The sequence below is a fragment of the Panthera tigris genome, chromosome F2 (assembly GCF_018350195.1).
Source record: "Panthera tigris isolate Pti1 chromosome F2, P.tigris_Pti1_mat1.1, whole genome shotgun sequence".
In the NCBI taxonomy this organism is placed as follows: Eukaryota; Metazoa; Chordata; class Mammalia; order Carnivora; family Felidae; genus Panthera; species Panthera tigris.
Window position 1 is genome coordinate 41,296,460 of NC_056676.1, and position 15,646 is coordinate 41,312,105.

The following is a 15,646-nucleotide window of genomic DNA, read 5'->3' on the forward strand; positions in this document are numbered from 1 at the left end:
GCTGATTAAAATTCCAAATGTGTTCTCAGTGTTCTGTAGTCTGAGGAAAACACTTTCATTTAAAAGTTGAGGTTCAGAAACCTGTTCAGTGGTAAACAGTCAGCTTGTCTTTGTGCCCAGTTTTGCTCACATAAGTCTTGTTTTTCAGATATAACACACAAGATAAACACCTACTTTTACATGTTTAGGTGATTTCTCCAAGCTGCCTCTATTGATCTGTTGTGCATGTAAGCCATGTTGCTTCATTTCTAAAATCCTAGGTGTAAAGGATCTTCATGCAGATCATGCCGCAAGTCACATTGGAAAAGCGCAGGGCATTGTCACTTGCTTGAGAGCAACGCCCTATCATGGTAGCAGAAGAAGAGTGTTCCTTCCCATGGAAATTTGTATGCTGGTAAGGCTGTTACTTGTTTCCTCTAATAATTTACTTCAGGAACATGGGGAGGGACATTATCTCTTGGTTCTTTGCTTCATCTGTTCAAGTAACTGCTTTGAAATGAATGCTAATTGCTTTTTTGCTCCAGTTATCACATCAGAATTTTATCAGTCGGGCACCTGAGACCAGTGGTGGATCCATGTTTCCTTGCTTGTATAATTTTGTTCTACCCACAACTGTTGGTAATTAACATCTTGTCGCATGTTCTTCTAGGAGTGTGTGTGTATGTGTGTCTGTAGGTGCAAACACAAGTGTGTGTACATGTATTTTCAAAAACAAAATAAACATTGTACTGTAGATTCTATTCTGTCACCTGTTGTTCTTGAACTAAGGTAAAGTGTGCTTTTAGATTCCTAACGTAATGTGTATTTTCCCACACAGCATGGCGTTTCACAAGAGGATTTTCTACGGCAGAACCAAGCTAAAAATGTGAGAGATGTGATATATGACATTGCCAGCCAGGCACACTTGCACCTAAAGCATGTAAGTAGGCTCTCTGCCAAATTATTTAGGAAACTACTATTTCTAGATGTGGCTGTTCCTCGAGCATAGTTAGGGTTCCTGGTCTTTACTCCATTTCTCATTGAAATCCCAGATTTATCTCAGGCACTCTTGAAAACTTTCTCCAGTTTTTTATGGTCCCCCTGTCTCCCTCTCAGCAGATGAACACATCCTTTACCGAGCAAGCCCAGCCTCAGCTTCCTCGGTGAGCTCCTTTGTGCTCTGTGCACCCACCAGCTCTCACTCTCAGGGGACAGGCCCTGCCAGGGCTGATGGCTCCTCTCCCAGGAGCTCATGTTCTCAGTGTCCGCAGCTGGCCTGATAACTCACCCCTTTTCTAGGCAGCCTTCGGATATTCTGTGGCACATTTCCCCCCTCCCGGTTAAACTTTTGTGAGTAAGTGGCTACATTCATTGTTACCTCAAGGCCAGCAGCACCATGGCACCGTTCATTGTGCTATCATTTCGCTTCCATCCTGCCTATTCTAATAATAGGCATCACTAAATAATCTCCTTATTGCCACATTAGGGGGCACTTAAAACTCTCATTCATGCTAACTCTTTCTGCTATTGACATCATAGACGTTTTTGCTCCTTGAAACTTTCTTTTCTTTTTTTTTAATTTACATCAAGTTAGTTGTTTTTTTTAATTTTTTTTTAACGTTTATTTATTTTTGAGACAGAGAGAGACAAAGCATGAACGGGGGAGGGTCAGAGAGAGGGAGACGCAGAATCTGAAACAGGCTCCAGGCTCCAAGCTGTCAGCACAGTGCCTGACGCGGGGCTTGAACTCACGGACCGCGAGATCATGACCCGAGCTGAAGTCGGCCGCTTAACCGACCGAGCCACCCAGGCGCCCCTTTAATTTTTTTTTAAAGTTTATTTATTTTGAGAGAGGGGAGGGGCAGAGAGAGAGGGAGAGAGAAAATCCCAAACAGGCTCTGCACTCTCAGCACAGAGCCCAATGCGGGGCCTGAACTCATGAACTGTGAGATCAGACCTGAGTCAAAATCAAGAATCAGCCACTTAACTGACTGAGCCACCCAGGCAACCCTTTAAGATTTTATTTTTAAGTAACCTCTACACCTGATGTGGGGCTTGAACTCACAACCGTGACATCAAGTCTCAGGCTCCAATAACTGAGACAGCCAGGTGCCCCCTTCTCCCCTTTCTTGAAACTACATCCTTCATCTGAATCATGCTATTCCTTCCTGATTCTCCTAGAACCATTACTTCATTTTAGTGTCTCCTGAAAACTTGGTGGAAACTTTTTATCTCCCTGATTCTCATGATGCTCTTTCTCCCTGGTTCTTCTTGTGAACCTTTTTCTTTTCCGTTTGTTTGTTTGTTTGTTTGTTTGTTTGTTTGTTTGTTTTCTGAGCCTCAGTGGATCCTAAAGACCTTGTCATTTACCTGCAGACCTCAGGTCCCTTGTACTTGCTGTTTTTCTGCTTGGAAGATGTTCTTCACCCCCAACTCCTCCACTCCCAAACCCATAGGCAGTATCAAATATCACCTTATCAGAAAGATTCTTCCTGGCTACCTTATCTAAAATAACAGCCTCCTTTTCCATTCCCTCAGTCCCTTTACCTGGCCTAGCACTTCTCACTGCCTGACACAGAATGTAAATGACTTTGTTTGGTTCTATGCTGCATTCTTCAACATCTAAAGTGCCTGGTACATTATAGGCACTCAGTAAATTTTTGTGAAATATTAAATAGGTAATCAGATTGTAAGCTTTTTGAGGGCCAAGATTCTATATTAATCTTTTTCTAAATTTTCTGAAGCATAGTTCTCCACCCCAATGGAGGTATAGGTAAAATACATGGAACTTTAGATGAGAAATCACTTAAAACTAGCAGAGTTTTACATGAGGTCTGAGAACACAACAGAATCATAAATGCAGGAATGCCCTGAGTTGGAACCTGACCAGTCCCAGTTGATGGACACTTAAGGCATCTGAAAAATACAGATTCCCAGGCCTTACCCCCTGGTGATACAGTAAACCTGGGATGGGGCCAGGAATTAAAATTTCCAAATGATTTTAAACACCAGGTTTGAAAACTACTGGTTTGTAGGTTATGTGAAATAGGATCCTGGAACACAGGCTTGGAAGGGTGGACCGAAGGAAGATAATAGAGTTCGGGAAGATTTGAGAGGCACTGGAACGCAGTGGATGACAGTGCAGACTCTGAAACCAGAATCTGACTTTCAGTCCTAGCTCTGCCATTTCCTGATCACATGATCTTCACCTCTGCGCCTCACTTGCCACCTCTGGGAAAGAGGGTCATATTAGGGCTGAACTCAAAGAGCTGTGATTTAGATAAATGAGTTAATGTGTGTAAGACTTTATAACCATGCCTGGCATATCATAAGTGACATGTGAGTGGGCTCCCTTCATCATCGCCACCATCAAGTAGAGCAGTGACAGTAGTGTTGCACATTAGAGAACCTGGCCAGCAGTGTTTGAGACGAATTTGGGGGGTGGGAGATCAGTTAGGAGGCTTATTTAGGAGAGAGAGAAAGAAGGTCTGACTTAGGGTAAATGTTTAGATATGTTTATATAGATTTATACACACACACAACAGAGGAGGAATCAACTAGACTTGACGGATTGGGTGGTAGCAGGATCGGGAAGAGGGAAGGCTGCACGGAGTTCAGGTTTAGGTGATGATGGTGCCGTTCAGAGACTACTGTGAAAAGCAGCGGTGTGCTGGTGCTAACCAGGAGCCTCTTGGCCAGCTGTTGGACATCTCTGAATTTAAGGGGATTTGAGGCCACCTAGGGAGATGGGCTATTGAAGACTGCAGGATTGGGACTTTGAAGGGAGGTCAGAACTGGAGATCAAGATTGGGGAGTCATCCACATAGAAAGCCTCTGGTTAAAGTTCTAAGTGTGGGTGGTGTTGCCCGAGAAGAAAGTACATCTAGACATGAGGACCAAGGGCAGGACCCAAGGCCCACCTCCACTTCTCAGGTAGAAGGGAAAAAAGGGCCAGTTACTAAGAAGAAGGGAAAGGAACTAATGGCCAAAGAAGTACGTGCACTGAGAGTCAGTGTCTTGGAAACCAAAGGAGGAGAAAATTCTAAGAAAGGGGAATATTAAAGTTTTGCATGCTACAGAGAGGTTGAAAAGATGGGTATGGCGGTTAGTAAATTTTGGGTGATCTTGAAAAGACCAATTTTAGTAGATGGTTGAGGGTAAGACCAGAGTGCAGGGGGTTAAGATGTCAGGAGGTAGAGGCAGTATCTGACCATGTAAATGAAGACCCGCAGACAAGAGTGGGCTTGGTGAGGGCAGGATGATGGGCATCAGCGTGAGTGGATCAGGGCTTCGTGGTCCAGGGTAGTAGGGAGTTAGGCGGGATAGAAGAGGTTGGAACCAAGATGTAGAAGCCCTGGGATTCCAAAATGAAGAGATAAGACTTGGTTAATCAAGGGGTTAAGTTAAAGTAAAAATTAAAATAAATTAAAAAAAATTTTAAACAGAAAGTAAAATAATTCATTTGGCAGCCTGTATAAACTGAATTAAAGGTCGAGAACCGGGCAGGAAGATCAGTTAGGAGGCTCTTACATTCATGTAACCAGGAGATACTGACGATCGAAGCTAGGGAGGTGCAGGGACTTCTTAATGCAAGTATTTCCTCACTCACCCCTCACCACAGAGCTGGAGGGCCAAAGTTGTGGGTGTTATTAGGCAGCTGGAAAAGGCCAAAGCCAATCCATAAGAAAGAATGAGATTCTTATTAAAGTACCTTTTCTGGAGTCTTTTAGGCTTAGGAGATTAATTTTAATTGGCAGGAGAGCTATTTTCTGACCTTTCAGAGAAGCCCTAGCTGTGTTGTTAAACTTCTGGTATTGCTTTGTGTTCACTTTCAGAAGGAGAGTGTTTATCTCCAGAAATATTTATGTTTGAAACCGGTTTCCTTTTGTCTTCCTTTGTAGGCTAGGTCCTTCCACAAAAGTGTTCCTGTGAAAGCATTTCCTGCTTTTCTTCAGACGGTAAGTGGATTAACAGAGAAGGCTGGTTAATTACTGAAGCAGATGTGTACGATCTCTTTTTCTGTTTTATAAAGTTCCCAATGAAGTTCTTTAGTTTGGAGTCTTTGTGTTTGCTTCCCTCCCTTAATGGTGGGTTTTGTGAGTTACATTCAGCTTTTGATTACAGTCATGGCTGTAGTTCGCAGAGGCGGGTGAGTGGAGTCGCCAGACTCCATAGGTCTATACAGGTGCGTGTGTGTGCACGCACACACATGCACACACACACACACACACACACCACTAGCCAGACTTTCCCTTTGAACCAAATCCTAATTTGTGAATGTCCAGTTGAGCTCTAATTATGAGGTCATGTTTCACCTGTATTTAATGGAATCTTCTCCTAGTTGTAAAAACTAAATTCTCAGAATGGAGACTTAGACAATATAAAAATAATAAAAGAAAATAACAATCACCTATCATTCTGGGACCCAGACATAACCACTATTTATTCTGTTCTTTTTTTTTTTAAATGAATTTCTGTATATAGTTGAAATCACACTTTACATGCCATTGTCTTACTTATCAAGCGTCTAGCCACATCATTAAATATATTTGTAACTACAATATTTAATGGCTATATAATATTCTATCATGTTTGTACCTTGGCTTCATTATTCCTTAAATTGGATATTATAAACTATTAAAAATGAACATAGAATTCTTAGAGATGGAAAGTTGATCATAAAATATTAACTATCACTTAATGTTACAGAACATTATGAATGTGAGCTCTTTTTTCTAAAAAAAAAGACAGCATGTGAAAGTACATCAAAATATCTTCAAAGTTTTTCCTTTCATTCGCTTTAAAATTTTTTTTCATTTTTTTAATATTTTGTTTTTTTTGAGAGAGAGAGAGAGAGAGAGATCGTGAGCAGGAAGGGGCACAAAGAGGGGGAGACAGAGGAGCTGATAGCAGTGAGCCTGATGTGGGGCTTGAACTCATGAACCATGAGATCATGACCTGAGCAGGTCAGATGCTCAACTGACTGAACCACCCAGGCATCCCTCTTTTAAAAATTTTAATGCTACAAATGAATCGGATATATCTATATATGTATGCATGTGTTACAAAGCCTAACATCACAAATACCCATGAACTCACCACTCAATCCAGGAGCTAGAATGTCACCATTAAATCCCACTCATGTGTTTTCCCCCATCTCATCCCCCTGCCTCTGCCTGCCTCCTCCAAGTAGGTATTCTGAATTTTGAATTTATTAACCTTTTTCTTCTATTCCACAAAGGATTTTCCCCATTTTATATATTCCTAAACAATACATTGTTTACTTTTATTTTTGAGCTTTATAAAAATGGATCATACCTGTTTATGTCTTCTAGGTCACACACGCACGCACACACACACACACACACACACACACACTCATCCATATTACTTCATCTAGCTATAGTACACTCATTTCACTGCAGTATATTTCATTTTGTGAATAGTATACCTTTTTTTTTTTTTTTGATCAGAGACATTCTAGATTGTTTCCAGGTTTTTTGCTAATATAACAGCAGCTGTGCACATTCATGCATATATCTCCTGTTATATATAAGTTTAGGGTTTAAAAAGTAGATGCTGAGTTTGTACGTATCCTCATCTGTCTTTAAGTGTATAGAAAAAAAGTCTGGAGAAAATACAATCCTTCTTGTTGTCTTTTGGCTCATAGTGCAGAGAATCCACAGCAGGATCTCTGTTGGATCACACAGGTTGTACTGCAGACATTAGGGGGAGCTGTGCATGTGGACCTAGAGGGCAAGAGGTGCCTCTTAGGAGTTTGTGCAAAACCAAGTGGATTCTCTGTTAAATAAATAAATATTTAATAAAATAAATTTTATTGAAATAAGATTAAAAGGTACAGATTAATAAAAATAACTGAAAACCATAAAGAACACTGTGTTCCATCCTGTTCCTCAATCCTCATGAAAGCTGTATCGAGTTTTATGTGACGGGAGGAGGCATGGGGTGATATTTATAGGGACCTGTGATGGTTCTCCCAGGTTGCAAATTGTTTTCTAGCAAGAACATGGAGATCCATTAAATTTTTCCACAAAATAAGTTTATAAATGAACAACTTGAGCTCCTCCTTTCTGTGGGAGTGGGGTGGGGTGATGGAATTCACTGTCCTTGACTGAAACACCCCTTTTGTTTTCTACAGAATCTAGTAATAAGACCTGACAAACAGTAATTTCTCTAATCTTTTACACATTTCTGCCATAACCGTATAAATTATGATCAGGATTGGCTTGGTATTTCTAGTACTAGCTTTTTGATCCTGTTTTACTGGCCTAATAGAAACTTCTTAGAAGATGCCTTTGGGGCATCTGGGTGGCTCACTTGGTTAAGCATCTGACTCTTGGGTTTCGGCTCAGGTCATGGTCTTTTTTTTTTCCTTTTAATTTTTTTAAATCTTTATTTACTTTTGAGAGACAGAGACAGAGTGTGAGCCAGGGAGGAACAGGGAGAGAGGGAGACACAGAACCCGAAGCAGACTTCAGACTCCGAGCTGTCAGCACAGAACCTGACACGGGGCTTCAACTCACAGAGCATAGGGTCATGACTGAGCTGAAGTCTGATGCTTAACCGATGAGCATCAGAGCCACCCAGGCTCCCCATTTTCTTTTAAAAACTTAATTATTCTATGATCTAATGACCATTCTTTTCCTTTTCTAGGTTGCCCTGGAGGACTATTTAAAGAAAATTCAACAAGTGGATTTTGACATATTCCACCCATCTTTACAGCAGAAGAATACACTACTACCATTATCTTTGTATGTTCAATCATGGAGAAAAAGATATTAAAATAATTTTATGGCACTGATCTTTACTTTTATTAGTTTTACAAAAGTATACTAGTTAACGGTTCTTGTTTACAAATAACAGGAGGTGTTTACTTAAGAATTTTTAGGATGGGTGTGTGCAGCTCACAGGCTTGATGAGATGTTGCTGGGGGACCAGAGTGCCACAACACTGCCCAGGGTCTGCCACAGGCACCAGGGCTGTCAACCAGCAGCCCAGACAGTGTCGGTGTCTGCTGTGCTCTGTCAGGTCGGAGCCCCCGGGAGGGAGTGTGGTTTGAGCTGTACTGATGCTGCAGGCCGTGTTCAGCCACCAGGGGGCAGGAGAGTTAACGAGACGTCTCCTCCCTGCCTCACCCCAGGAGAAGAGCATAGGGGCTCAAGGAGCACCCAGCTTGCGTGTGGAGCAGCCACAACTCGAGGGGCCAGTACAGCTGGGGGTCATGAAGAGCGAAGTTAATATTTGAGGAGTGTCAATCACTATCGTGAGGGCTTTATCTCCCTAACATTTCGTCTTTACGACTCTGTGAAAATTTACCATGATAAAAGAACTTCTTTAAGGTAAGCTAGCTGGCTGTCAAGAGCTAGAACCCTAATTTGACTTTAAAAAGCTGACTTGAAAGTTTCACTGTTTTTTTTTAACCCCGCCGCTTTACAATCTGTCCCTCAGCGTTATGACCAAAACTTCATTAACAAAATGTGTATTAATGTAAAGTATATTACCAAAATTGTATTGAGCATTCATAAAGGGGATACTACATTTTTAAAAACTAGTATACTAGCTGAGCTACTAGTATAAGCTCTGGCTGTATACTTTCATCCATGTTCTCATTTGATTTTGAAAAAGAGAACTAAGGATTTTGGGGGGGTAACTAAAAAATATTAATCATAAAATATATACTAACCACAAAAAACGTAGTTGTGTGCACTTGCTGGTCATTGGAAGATCTGGACTCTGAGTCTCTGACTGCAAGGCCAGGGTTATGCCACCGTTTCCTTTTCCCGCCCTTTCGGTGGTCCTGTCTCCTGCCCACTCACACCTCTGGTGTTCCGTCCCTCCATCTCATCTCTAAACCTTCGGTTGGAATTAGTGCCTACTTCCATTGTGAATCAGTGATGGCTTAAAATACTACATTTTTGCAAAAAAAACTCAAACCGAGAGCTGCTTGAGGGCAAGACTACGTTGTTTTATTCATCGTGGGGTCCCACAGCACCCAGAATGGCTTCTGATATAGAGTACGTAGAGAATAACAAGTGTGTGTCTGTGTGAACATGCAAGGTGGTTGTATGTGTGAGTATACTCTTGACAGTGATGCTGAAGGAATATCCTTATAGTTTGATTCTGTGACTTTAGAGCCTTTTAGCTTATCTACAAGCGGCTAGTACAAGGAAATGGGACACGTTCCTCTTGGGATTCGGAATGGCCCAGAGCTGAAGAGTTCATCAGAGACATTCTTTGTTAGGAAGCATTGCCTGTGGGTCTTCCCAGGTCAAATCTGGCAGCTATCGTCTACTAAGCATCTTGGTTCCTAAGGGTCTTAAAAAGAAGGGTTTAAACATGCAAGTGGATTACTGGATTCCTTATTGGCTCAGAAACCAATTTACTATTAGGTAAATAATTTCAAAATACTCTCTAAGCCATTTTAAATTTGATGCTTAGAAATTTGGATGAACTCAAGTTTGCAGTCTCCTGGAGATTAAAGTGGGGTCTTACTCAGTGACATTTACCGTACTATTAACTTCACGGCAGAAAAGACACTCCCTTAGATGGTGCCAACATTGTTTTTCACTTTTCAAATTTCTGGGATTTTTTTTTTATTAGAGCATTGTAAAGGAGTCCGATACGTTTTCAAACCATGTAAGATGTATTTTGGTATTGAACAGGTGGAGAGCAACAGATGACCAATGTTAAGTATAAATTACAGATTAATCTCAATGTAGGTAAAGGTGCACATCGTCATAAAATACGTTCTGAGTAGTTCCCACTCAACTGGCAGGACTCTTCCTCTCTTTTTGATTAAATGTCTCCTTTTGACAAAATTAAATTACTTTTGAGAAACGTAACAGCAGCTAACACTCAGCGGAGCCCGAATTTGGACAGACGAAAGCTCTGTACCATTATGCATTAATCTTCACAGAGTTACTTCTCTGTATTTATTTTCCAAAGGATAAAACTGCCTCAGAGATGTTCAGTTCGAGGTCACATAGCCATTATAACTAGAGCTGGATGTCAAACCCACATTAGTTCATTGCCAAAGCCCACAACCCATGTATTTTTACCATTCTTGAGACTGTAAAATAAACGGCCAAGTTTAAAAGCTTCAGGGCACGACTTTTTCAAAAAGGAGTATTATTGTATGTATTTTAGGTACAGATTAGGTTAAAAAGTACGGTTACATAAATTCCAACTACAAATTAGGTAAGAGAAATAAATAGGCAACTGGAATAGATACTAAGTGCTGGCCATGGGGTCTATACAGGAGAGACACGTCGCCACTTTGGAGGTCAAAAAGGTCTCCCAGAGAAGGCAGCATGTGACAGTGTCAGGAAGGTTGGGTAGGACCCAGAGTTTGGGGAGGGGTGTAGCTGTAGGGAGGTCCTGGCTGAGGAGGCAGTGGGAACAAAGGCCAGGAGGCAAAATGGATAGCCTGTGTGAAGACCCAATATTTTGGCTTTAACTTAAGTAAAAAAGAACAGAATGTAATGTCCAGAGTTCTCAGAAAAGTCTGTGAATAAAATGTGGCCACATCCTCTGGTCCAGTGAGACATTCTGAATGAAGTTCAAAGAGTTGTGAGTTTATATTTTGCCTGTTTCACCAAATCCCTACGTGCCCTTGGATCTGTTTTAGCTCTTATAAATAGGATTTCTCTGAAGACACTGGCCTAATAACCTTGTCCAGAAAGATCCACAAAGTTGTAAACATTATGCAGTTATTGAAAACAAAACATTATCCTGTTTGTACCTGTAAGGAGGACTGAGCAAGAAACCACTAACACCCAGAATTGAGAAGGGTAATGGCAGTGGGTTGGAAGGAGGGGGGAGGAGCTGGGGAGTGAGGGAAGAATCCATTAAGTAACTGGCACTTCAACAAGGCCTGCTTTCTCCTCTGAGAAACATATTTCTTGGCTACCTAAAAAGGTATTTCTAAAAAATTCAGACCCTTCAGATCAGAAAGAGGGTGATAAGCAGGGAATGTCATTACATTTATGGAACAATGGATAGATGGATGTGAATTTTTCCATCAAATCGGTATATACCAGGTAAAGGGGTTTGTTCAGTAAAAGGGACATTTGGCACATTAAATATGTAACTCATCTGTAGTATAAGCTGAGTAAAGACATTTTAAAAGTTTAGATACAGAGCAGTATGGTGTTTTCAAGCACTTCTTATAAGAGTGTGGACTGCCTGGCTGCAAAACCCAGGTCCACCACCCTGATAGCTGTGTAACTGCAGCGAGTTACATGAACTCCAGTGTCTCAGTTGCTCCATTTATAAAATGGGCAAAATTATATCTATCTCAGCAGTTGTTATGAGGAGTGAATGAATTAATACACGTAAAGTGCCTAGAACGATGACTTAGATGTTCTAAATAAACATTAAATGATGTGTCCGTAATACACAGAAGTCACACACCGGCAGCCCGAACCAAATGAGGCCGGCAGGCAGGGCCTCTGAAAAAGAACAAGACACTGAATGCCTTTGGGCAGAATGTGTACTCTGCATCCGGCCTCAGGCCCCAGGACAGGGGTCTCCCACCCAGCCCGACTCCTGTGTCGGTGTTACTTGCCTGCTCTCTAAGCAGTCGTGCTTGCTGGAGAATTTGTGGGTGGTGGATTAATAACAAGGGAACGCCAATCTGAGGCTGGCTTCACAAGCAGGCCCACTTTCTCCCCCAACCATATGGTAACTGTTGTTGGTGCATCTGTCCCTCGCTCAAAGTTCTCTGAGTGCAAGACAATGTTTTATTCATCTCTGTGTCCCCAGAACCTCCCATAAACCCTGGTGCCGCTCCATGCACCTTTGTATCTGAATGAACATGCTGTGGCATAGGGGTGATGGGCGCTGAGGGGATGTGAACACGATGGGGCTCGTATGTGCAGGCCGAACTGGGGGTGCGTGTCAAGGGCGTGGTACACAATGGCGTTCAAGAAACAAGGCTGTTGGGCACCGTGCAAAGCAGGGTGTGAATGAGGAAGGAAAGATAAAGAAATCACAGACACACTCGGGTGTCTGGATTTTAAGAACGGGCACGAAATTTGAAAATAAATACTTTGCAAATGGTCCAGAATACATGTATTTTGTGTATATGCACACGGATATTATTTGCAGTATTACTGGTGTAATCATTTCTTGGATAAGGAGTACCTTTGAGTCAAATATGAGATACAGTGTCTTTATTCTTAGTTGATAAGTCTGAGGGGAACTTTGATTACCTGTACAAATACTGTTTTCCTCTGAGTCACCCTTTTCTCATTAAACAGTCCTGTTTGGTGTACTGTGCACTTTCCCTTTTTATTTTTAATCACGATTAATCTTCCCAGCTGCTTAGTTATATAATAATATCCCGTGTGTTTAAAACACAGGCCTACAGATTGAATTTCTCAGACAGCAAGTTAGAACCACAGGATCTCTTTTACGGGTGCTACAAAGATTTTTTAGGAAGTCGACATTAACGATTTGAGGAGCTATTTCACTCTCTTATATTAATTCCTTGCTGCAGTGGTTTTATCCTATATTAATCTTGTAGGTTGACAAACGAGTTGAGAAAGTTCTCATTCCAATGAATGAACATAAAGACACTTCCTCCATTCCTTGTGAGCTCCTCCATATGGCTGTTAGAAATCTGTTTCAGTCCTGGTTTGGAAGAATGTATAATGTACTCTTTCCTGAGACAGATTTTTTTCCCCCTGAGATTTTTTTTTTTTTTTTTTGGTAACTAATGTGTTTGTTTTTTTACACAAGTAATGTACGTGTGTTCACTGCAGAAATATTGGGAAAAAAATAAATACAAAAATATAAAGGAAAAATATTTTTAAAATCAACTATAACTTTACCAGGTAAGAGATGACTACCATTAACATTTTGGTCTATGTTCTTCCAATTTCTTCCTTGGCATACAAAATATACAAAATTGGTATCTTCTGTGTGTTGTTTTTAGTCTGCATTTTAGTTTAGTAATACAATGTAAAGTAATACAGTGTAAAAAGATATTAGAAAAATATTCTTAATTTTTATTCTACAGAACATTAGCGGGAGTATGTTTTCTTTCTTATTTTGCAATGATAATCTAAGTTGCACCTAGGGCCCTCAGCCTCCTGAGGTCAACCTTCCCTTTTTTTAAAAAGCTTTCTTTTTAACATTTTTATCTTTTTATTTTTTTAAATATTTATTTTTTGAGAGAGCACCAGTGGGGGAGGGGAAGAGAGAGGGAGACAGTGACAGGATGACAGCAGCAAGCCTGATGTGGGGCTCAAACCCATGAGCCGCAAGATCATGACCTGAGCTGAAGTCGGATGCTCAACTGACTGAGCCACCCAGGTGCCCTTTAAATTTTTATTTTAGAAAGAGAAAGCGAGCAGGGGAGAGAGAGAGAGAGAGAGAGAGAGTGAGAGACAGAGGATGTTAAGCAGGCTCCACACAGCGTGGAGCCCAATGAAGGGCTCGGATCCCACAACCCTGGATCATGATCTGAGCCTAAATCAAGAGTTGGACATTCTGGGGCACCTGGGTGGCTCAGTCAGTTGAGCGTCCGACTCTTGATTTTGGTGGTTCATGAGTTCGAGCCCTGCATGGGCACTGTGAGTGCAGAACCTGCTTGGGATTCTCCCTCTCCCTTTCTCTCTGCCCCTACCCTGCTTATGCTCTCTCTCTTTCAAAATAAATAAATAAACTTAAAAAAAAAAAAAAAAAAAAAAAAAAAGAAGAGTTGGATGCTCACCCAAATGAGACACCCAGGTGCCCTTCAACCTTTCCTTTAATAACCAAATAAAGTGGTATAGGACATCCCATGGGATGTTCCTTGAAAAGCCAGCATACTAGCCTTTGTCAGTATTTGTAAGATTTCCAGGCTAGAATGGAACACAGGATTTCTATACTTCTATAACTTTTCCATACAGTTTCATTTGCCTTTCAATTTCTTTCCGTATTCTTAAAACAATTTCTTTTAATATTTTTGTGTTTTGATATTTTCACATTTAAACCACATGAAATGAATTTGAGGCAAGATGTGAAATGTGGATCTACAGACAGTTGCCTGATTGAACCAATGCCATCAGCCATGCTAAGCATATACTCAATATCCAAGTTGAATCTGAAGGGTAACTTAAATAATTTAGAGGAGGTCACTTTTTAAAGGAATGTTCTAACTTTGTTAAAAATAAAAGATGCTTTGAGAATTGGGCAGTCACTCTCAACACATTACACAGTTCTAAATCTCCTTGACTATTTTCTTTTTTTCTTGTGGTCTTGGACAGGTACAAAGTAAAACAGGATTTTCATTTTGTTTCCTGACGAGTTAGCTCAGTGGTGAGCCATCGTAAGAGAAGTGGCATGCTGGGTGCCGGGCTTGACCAAGGAATGTGAGACAGATTAACAATAATTTAGCTCTATCCAAACGAATGTTCACTTAAGTAAAATTTCACGATTCATTTAGTGTGGATGGAGCTGGTGCCCATGAGGACCATTTTCCCCACTCAAGGCATCGTCTCCTTCTGTGGGAGTGGGACCAGTTTCCATTACTGGTTATGTGAGGAGATGCTTGTGGGATCTGTTATTTCTGTGATGTTTAGTGTCTCATATAGATGGAGACCCCGCCCAGTTGTTCAGCTCACCTTTTAAACTAGTTCTGGGGGCACGAGTTCTTATTCTCTCCAGCTTTTTCATGAGCGGGCCTCTGTGTGTGTGTGGTGGCGGGGGGGGGGGGGGGGGGGGGGGGGGGGGGGGGGCGGGGCGGGGATGGTGAGCAATAGATGACACTTGTGTTGCCTGAATGTCAGAGGCAAAATTACACCAGTATGTGCCTACAATGTGTGGGCTCTGAAGGAAAAACCCAGCTGGGTCCTGGTGAGAACTGGAGGTGAAAGACACTTATTTTGCTCCTGCCAGAGGAAGACTTACTATTGCAACTAATCGCCAGTGCAGCTACAGTGGTCCTGGCTCATGGAATGTTCCTAGAAAATACACCTAGGAGGACGGAGAAGCAAGAAGGAAGAGGAAATTGAGGCAGGCATGGATCTGAGGGATGACTGCTTCCCGGAAAGGCTGCTCTCTTGTCCTGACCACGGAGCAGTCCACTGAGAGGCCTGGGCCTGGTTCTGCAGTTGTCCAGAATGCCCAGCGCATGAGAGGTTGTTTTCTGGGGCAAAGGTCACTTTCTCGTCACTGGTAAATTTTCTCCCGTAATTAAATGGAAAAAAAAAAAAAAAGCATCTGGTTCTTCCTCCATCTTTTTCCCTCTTTGTTCAAGGGAGAAAGGAGAAGCATCCTTGTCTTGATTTTTAAATTTTTCAATCTTGATGCAAACTCCCCAGATGGGAGGATTTTTTGTTTGTTTGTTTTTTCCCAGTGACATTTCTGGGATATAACTCATTAGATATGTGGTAGCAACTTAAATCGCTATTTACATTGACATGGCACTTCCTGGTGGGAGTTTTATCTTCCCTGAACCAAGGAAACCACACTAGGGAGAAGAGAATGTGGTTAAATGTTAAGTGTGACCCTATCTTAGGGATAGACCTCTTAATTCTGATTGTGAACATCAGCAATTTCTTCATGCACATCACTGAGTACATCCAGTGGTTCCAACTCCTCATTGTCTACACCTGGAATGAGTTGCCCAGGGAGTTAAAAAAAAAAAAAAATTTGTTAG

At 41.4% G+C, this 15,646-nt stretch overlaps 2 protein-coding genes across 18 annotated transcripts in view; one reads left to right on the plus strand and one right to left on the minus strand.

Moving 5' to 3' along the window:
• Positions 1 to 13,161, plus strand: part of NDUFAF6 (NADH:ubiquinone oxidoreductase complex assembly factor 6) — a 35,929-nt gene extending 22,768 nt beyond the window's left edge. For all 9 annotated transcript variants that reach the window (XM_042972917.1, XM_042972925.1, XM_042972923.1 and 6 more), the window contains 4 exons: positions 261 to 394; positions 818 to 919; positions 4,881 to 4,937; positions 7,654 to 13,161. In XM_042972917.1, coding sequence (XP_042828851.1) covers positions 261 to 394; positions 818 to 919; positions 4,881 to 4,937; positions 7,654 to 7,782 — 422 coding nt within the window. In that variant the 3' untranslated portion in view covers positions 7,783 to 13,161. The remainder of the gene's footprint in view (positions 1 to 260; positions 395 to 817; positions 920 to 4,880; positions 4,938 to 7,653) is intronic.
• The window catches only part of TP53INP1 (tumor protein p53 inducible nuclear protein 1), a 150,182-nt gene that overhangs the window by 116,109 nt on the left and 18,427 nt on the right, over positions 1 to 15,646 (minus strand). The window lies entirely within an intron of this gene.